Source organism: Apteryx rowi, unplaced genomic scaffold (assembly GCF_003343035.1).
Source record: "Apteryx rowi isolate R43461 unplaced genomic scaffold, aptRow1 scaffold_1259, whole genome shotgun sequence".
NCBI classification, from domain to species: domain Eukaryota; kingdom Metazoa; phylum Chordata; class Aves; order Apterygiformes; family Apterygidae; genus Apteryx; species Apteryx rowi.
Window position 1 is genome coordinate 31717 of NW_020447485.1, and position 6762 is coordinate 38478.

The following is a 6762-nucleotide window of genomic DNA, read 5'->3' on the forward strand; positions in this document are numbered from 1 at the left end:
GGTGCCCAGTGGTGTTGGGGTGCACCATGCACCCAGCGGGACCGTGAAGTGCAAAGGCAGGTGCCCACACCTGGGGCGACGGCAGGCCTGGGGCGAGGGTTTGCAAGACCCATCCCGGTCCCCGTCTGCTCTGCTGCGGCCGGGCCCCTCTCCGAGGCAGGGCTTTGCTCTGCCAGGCCCTGTGCCCGGCGCTCAGCCCCGTGCCGGGCAGGTTTGGTGCTTTTGCTGGCGCTGCTGCCAGAAATCAAAATCTTGTGCCAGCTCCATAAATAACCTGGGAGCTGGCTTGGGCGCGGCTCGGACCAGCAATTCCCCGGGGAGATCGAGCCTGGGCATGGACCCCATGGGGTCGGCACCTCCACTCGGCTGGGAACGCCCTGGGGTCCTCCAGCGCCACATCCGTGGCGGACCCAGGAGTGCTGGGACACTGGGGACAGAGGGGTCCCAGCTGGCTCYGTCCCAACCCTGTGTGGATCGTGGTCCCCCGAGCAGGTGCCCAGGCATGGTGGGAATCCCCTCGGCCCCCCCATCGGGGCCGCAGCAGCCGGCATCGCCTCTCCTCCGCCCTGGCCCATCGCCGTGGCCTCAGGCCGCCTGGCAAAACCTCGTCCTCAAGTGCCTGGCTGTGGCCTCCCTCCAGGCATGCTGCAGGGAGCTTTGGGACATTCCCAGGAAAATTCCGGGTGATGTTTTAATTTGCACTGAAATAGCCAGGCTTTTTCACAAATTTAAAAAAAAAATGTTGGAGCTTGGGATGAAGTTTTTCCAGAGTGCCTGGAGGAAAACGGTTGTTTGGAGGCAAATGGGGAGATTTCCAAGAAAATCACGACTTTTTGCTCTCGTTCCCTCCCGGGGGCCCCGCGGGGACGTGCATCCCCCCGGCCCTGCCGACGCGGGGTCTGGGGCCGCTCCGTGCGCGCCCGGAGAGGGGCTGCGACCCCCTGTCCCCGGGAGCCACCGCCGGCCCCGCGCCACCCCCGTCCAGCGGGTTTTGTGCTGAGTCTCCGAAATGCTCCGCATTCCCCGGCCCCTGTCCCGGCGGGGGGGACGCGGGAGCCGCACAAGGTGCTCCTTGTGCCGCCGGCGCGTGGGAGGCGCCGCCGGAGCCGGGCGGGCTCGGAGGGGACCCCGGGCCGGGGGCGGCCGGCGGGTCCCACCCGTGCGGTGGCCGTGGGCCGCGTCGCCCGGCCCCGGCTCGGCGCTGGGGAATGGCAGCAATGCCGGCGCGGGGCGTTTGCCCCCCCCGGCTCGGGAATGCCAGATATGAGCCGCTGACCTTTACGGCACCGGCCCCGCTCGCCCGGCGTGGGAAGGAAATGCCACCCTGCGCTGGGAACGAAAGGGCTGGGAGAGCCCGGACGCCTGGGTCCCCTCCTAGCAGGGGAGGTTCAAGCGCAGGGGCCAGGACGCCTGGGCCCCCTCCTCCTCGGAGGCGAGGCGGGGAGGGAGGAAGCCTCTGCTCTGGGAAAAACACTTCCCCTCCAGCGCTCCGGAGCTGTTCCCGGCAGGAAGGAGCTCTGAGGTTATTTTGGGCCTTGCCGGTTCCTGCCGGAGGGGTTTTGGGGCACGGGGGGACRTGTTTGTATCCGGCTCCGCTGAGCTCGGAGGAGGGAAGCGCCCCCCCGTCCCGGCTGCGGGAAGGGCTGGGGACGGGGTCTCGGGGGGCTTTGCCACCCGCGCAGCCCCCCCGATGTCCGTGGGCAGTCGTGCCCGGAGCACCTGGCGCTGCGGGTCGGCTCGGGACGCCGGCGCGGCGATGCGCCTGGCCGTGCCGCCATGTCCCACTGCCCAGGGGCTCCCTGGGCCGCCCCGGGGGCTCACGTCCTCCCCCCTCTCTCCCTCTGTGCAGCTGCGGGGCAGAGACGCAGCAAAGCCATGGTCTGCTCGCGGGAGACCGGCACCCGGTGAGTCCAGGCTGCCCGGCCCGGGTGCAGCGCGGGGCCCGGGGAGGAGGGGGGTCTGCACCGGGGAGGATGCTGGTGCTGGGGAGGACGGGGGTCTGCACCGGGGAGGAGGGGGGTCTGCACCGGGGAGGATGCAGGTGCTGGGGAAGATGCCCTGCACCGAGGAGAGGTTTCTGCCCCGGGCAGGATGGGGTCTGTCCCAGCCAGCCATGCTCTGGGGGGTCTCGGGGCACTGCTGACCCCAGCCTTGCACCCCGTCCTCTGCAGGAGACTGAGCTGAAGGTGCCGTCRCGGTCGGTGCCAGCCTGCGGCCGCCCGAGGAAGCCAGCGACGGGGACAGAGCTGTGAGCGGGGCCGGGAGAGGGGGGTCCGCGGGCCGGCTCCGGGGCTGGTCCCCATCGCTGGGCACGTCGGTCACCTGCGCCGTCGCCTTGCCCCATTGCAGGCGCCGGAGGGGACGCTCCATGCGGAGCTGAAGCGGCCGCGGCCGAGGGAAGGCGCAAGACGGCCGAGCCGGGACCCGGCGGCAGGATGGAGCCCGCCCGGGCCGGCGTGGCCGAGGTGAGGGCTGCACCACGGCGTGCTCGGCGCGGGGGCCGGGGCCGCGCGGGGCCGGTCCCACACCACGCTCTGCCCTGCAGGAGCACGTCGCCGCGCCGGAGCTGGTGGAGATCGTGGTGGAGACGGCGGCCGAGGCCGGGGTGACGGGCATCAGCCTGGCCGGCGGCGGGAAGGAGGGCATCTACGTCTCCGACGTGCAGCGCGACTCCAGCGCCGCCAAGGCTCTGCGCCTCCGCGAAGGTGGGAGCGCAGGGACGGCGCAGGGGGCGCGGGCGGGAGGTGACGGGCCCTGACAGCAACACCGAAGGTCTTTGCAGGCCCCCAAAGTCTTTGCAAGCTCCACAGAGCCCCCAAAGTCTTTGCAAGCTCTGCAGAGCCCCCAAAGTCTTTGCAAGCTCCCGCTGGTTGCAGCATCCATGAGGGTCTCCCCAGTGCATGGGGACCCCGGCCCCAGGGGCTCTCAGCACCCTGCTGGCACCTCCCCAAAGGCTGCTGCCCCACGGCCTCCCCTCACCACCGCGTCCCCGCAGGCGACCAGCTCCTCAGCGCCAGGGTCTTCTTTGAGAACGTCCGCTACGAGGATGCCGTGCGGCTGCTGCAGTGCGCCGAGGCCTGCAAGGTCTCCTTCTGCCTCAAGCGCACCGTGCCCAGCACCGACGCCGCCGTCCACCCCAGCGCAGCCGGCTCCGAGGCCAAGGAGCCCAAGGCGAAGATGGCCCGGCTGGTAGGTGCCTCCGACTCGCTCAGCCCTCGGGGATGGGGACCCTTGGTCTCTGCTGGGTTTATTTCCACCCGAGCTGCTTTCTCAGTGACTCGCTGCAAAGATGCGCCCGGTGCCATCCCCAGCGGGGTCCCGTCCCTGTGCCGGTGGTGCCAGGCTGGGAAGCGGGGAGCTTGCAGGTTGGCCCCAGGCAGGGGTTGAGGGCTGGTGCAGTGCTGGGGATGCGGGTGCCGTGAGCGGTGCCGTGGCACCAGGCGGCCTCAGGCTGCCCACCGCTCGCTGGTGCACGAAGGTTGCACGCAAGGAGGGGGTTGCATGCGAGGGGGAGGTTGCACGCGGGGAGGAGGCTGCACACAGCTAGACTGGTGCATGCAGAGAGGAGGCTGCACGCGGGGAGGAGGCTGCATGCGAGGAGGAGGCTGCACGCGGGGAGGAGGCTGCACGCGGGGAGGAGGCTGCACACAGCTAGACTGGTGCATGCAGAGAGGAGGTTGCACACGGGGAGGAGGTTGCATGCGGGGAGGAGATTGCGCATGGGGAGGAGGTGGCACACAGAGAAGAGGTTGCACAGCACATGCACCGCTCCTTCCCTCCCAGAACATCAAGAGCCTGACGCCCTTGAAGAAGAAGAAGGTGGTGAAAGCCCCGGTGGTGGCAGCAGTGCCGGGAGCAAAGCTGGACACGGGGCCCGTGGACGTGGAGTTCTCCCTGCCCAAGTTCTCCAGGCTGATGAGGGGCTGGAGCGCGGCGGCGGCGGGTGCAGCCGCCCCGGCCCCCGCGGGGCCCCCGGAGGCGGCGGTGGCGGCGGTGGCTGAGGCCAAGCGGACGCGGCTGGCCTTCTCCCGGCTGACGGTTAGGGAGGCGGTGGCCGGGAAAGCGGCGGCGCTGGAGGTGGAGGAGCCACGGGCGAAGCTGGAGGTGGCCCTGCCCCGGGGCGGTGCAGAGCCCGCGGCTCCCAAATCGCCCCCGGCTTTCRGCAAGGAGGAGCCCGGCGCCGAGGGGGAGGCCAAGTTCAGGGCTCCCCAGGTGGAGCTGGACGTGCCGCTGCCCGGGCTCGGGGCGCCGGCGGCGCTCCCGGCCGTGGACGTGGCGGCGCCCAAGGTGGACGTGGGGCTGAGCCTGCCCGGCGCGGCGCCCCCGGCTGTGCCGGCGCCACCGGAGCCAGGGCCACGGGCTCTGGTGCTGGAGATTGCGGTGCAGCCGCCAGCCCTGGAGCTGCAGCTGCCCACAGCACGGCGCGAGCCGGAGCCGGCGCCGGTGCCGGCCGCCGCCTGGGAAGCTCCCAGCATCGCCGTCAAGGTGCCCAAAATTGCCCTGCCCAAGCTGGGGGGCAAAGCCGGGCAGGGGGAGGTGGCCAGCGAGCCCGAGGGGGACGCGGCGGCCAGGGAGAGCCCCAAGGCCAAGGGGCCCAGGGTGAAGCTGCCGAGCCTGGGGATCTCGCTCCCGGCAGCGCCGGAGCCCGCGGCGCGGACCAAGCTCCCGGCCGTGAAGGTGCCCACCATCGACATCGCGCTGCCCAGCGCCGCCGTGGAGCTGGTGTCTGCCGAGCCGCTGCCACCGCCGCCGCCGGAGCCGGGGAAGTTCAGCGTTCCCAAGCTGGACCTCAGCGTGCCGGGGGCGAAGGCGCTGGCCGCGGAGCTGCCCAAGGGCGCCTTGCCGAAGCCGGAGCTGGGCATCGCCGTGGAGCAGCCACGGGTGGAGGTGAAGCTGCCGGCGGCCAGGGTGAACAGTGGGAGCCTGGAGCCGGCCCCGGCGCGGCTGAGCTTCCCGGAGGTGCCGGTGCCGGCGCTGGACATCGCGGTGCCCGCGGTGGCCGTGGGCCTGGAGCTGCCGGCGGCATGGGAACCGGCGCCGCAGCCGGCGGCTGAGGGTCCGGAGGGCGCCGGGGGGCCGGGCCTGGGCGCCGTGGTGGCCAGGATCCCCAGGGTGGACATCTCGGTGGGGCGGGCGAAGCCGGAGGAGGCGGCGGAGCCGGACGCGGCGACCGCGGTCGAGAGGGGCCTGCGGAGACTCAGCCTGGAGCTGGAGGTGCCCGGCACGGGGACGGAGGCGGCAGCACGCGGCTCCGGCGCCGACGGCAAGCCCAAGCCCTCCAAGTTCGCCCTGCCCCGGTTCGGGGCGGCGGGGCCGAAGGCGAGGAAGAGCGTGGAGGGGGAGCYGGCGGCGAGCCCCGAGGGCGGCGCCGGCGGGGCGAAGCTGAGGATGCCCAAACTCTCCCTGCCGCGGCTCGGYGGCAAGGACAAGGAGGGCGAGCCCGCGGCGGAGAGCCGGGCTGCCGAGGCCCCGGCCAGGAAAGCCAAGTTCAAGATGCCGTCGTTCGGGGCGGCCAGGCGGGAGGCGGAGGAGCCCGGCCCGGCGCTGCCGGAGGGGGCGGCGGACGGCAGCGGCTGCTTCCTGGCTCCCGAGGTGGGGATTAAGCTGCCGCAGGTGGAGCTGCCCGGGCTGGGAGCCAGCGGCAGAGCGGCGCCGGAGCCGCCGGAGCCTGGGGACRCCTGGGCCCCCCGGGYGCCYTCCGTYRGCGTCGCGCTCCCGGCGGTGGARCTGGACATCAGCCTGCCGCGGGCCAGTGCGGACAGCACCAACCGGCCGGCGGAGGATGCCGGCACCGCCGAGAGCCATCGGAAAATGCCCCAAGTGGAGCTGAGCCTGGAGGGGCCGCGGGAGCGGAGCAGCTCGGCAGAGCCGGCCGATGCCGGCGCCTCCGGCAGCCCCCGGATGCGGGTGCCCCGGCTGGACATCGCCCTGCCCAAAGCGCGGCTCTCGGACACCGAGCTGCCGCTGACGGCGGCCGGCAGCTCCTTCCGGATGCCCTCGCTGGGGCTGCCCAAGTTCCCCAAGGGGAAGGCGCCGGAGCCGGAGCCGGAGCCGGGCTGGGGCGGTGATCCGGCGGCGGCGGGGTGGCGYGGCTGGACAAAGCTGCCGCGGTTCGGCGGGTCCAGCCCCGACGTCCGCGGCGCCGGAGCCCCCGAGGCCCCCGATGCCGGCAGCAGGGCACCATCGCTTCCCGCCGGCTTCGCCGCGGAGCCAGAGCCGCCCGGCCCCGAGGGCAAATTCCGGCTGAAGGTGCCGGCGCTGGGGCTGGGCAAGGCCGGGGCYGGGGCGGACGCGCAGCCCCTCTGCCCGCCGGCGCCCGGCGCCCCGCTCCCCTGCCGCCTGCCCCACGTCTCCATCCCCGACGTGGGCTTCTCGGCCGAGGGGAAGCCGGGACGTGGCGGCGAGCCGGAGCGGGAGGCGGGAGGGCTGGAGGCCAGGCTGAAGGTGCCCAAAATCCGGCTGCCGGCGGCGGTGGCCGAGGCGGAGGGGAAGCGGCCGGCGCTGAAGGTGCCCGAGCTGGAGCTGGCGGCTCCCGGGGAGGGCGAGGAGCCGCCGCCGCCGCCGCTGCCGGGGGCCGAAGCCGAGGCCGGGAAGCGGCGCCGGGTGAAGCTGCCCCGCTTCGGCATCGCTCTGCCGCGGGGCGCCCCGGAGGGTGGCGAGGAGGCGAGGGCGAGGGTGGCCCAGGGCGTGAGGAAGGCCGTGCTGGAGCTGGTGCGGCCCAAGGGCCGAGGGGCCGAGGGCGCCGCGGGGCTGCTCGAGGGC

The 6762-nt window shown here is 73.2% G+C and overlaps 1 protein-coding gene and 1 long non-coding RNA gene across 2 annotated transcripts in view; both read left to right on the top strand.

The window, feature by feature from the left end:
- The first annotated feature begins 1454 nt into the window (after positions 1-1454).
- LOC112960998 lies at positions 1455-2308 on the top strand. The gene is made up of 3 exons (XR_003251907.1): positions 1455-1522; positions 1850-1904; positions 2172-2308. It is a non-coding gene; the product is annotated as an uncharacterized LOC112960998 (long non-coding RNA).
- A 127-nt stretch (positions 2309-2435) lies between these two features.
- Positions 2436-6762, top strand: part of PRX (periaxin) — a 5390-nt gene continuing 1063 nt past the window's right edge. Inside the window, exons 1-4 of the mRNA XM_026055746.1 lie at positions 2436-2465; positions 2546-2705; positions 2996-3189; positions 3784-6760. Coding sequence (XP_025911531.1) covers positions 2436-2465; positions 2546-2705; positions 2996-3189; positions 3784-6760 — 3361 coding nt within the window. The remainder of the gene's footprint in view (positions 2466-2545; positions 2706-2995; positions 3190-3783; positions 6761-6762) is intronic.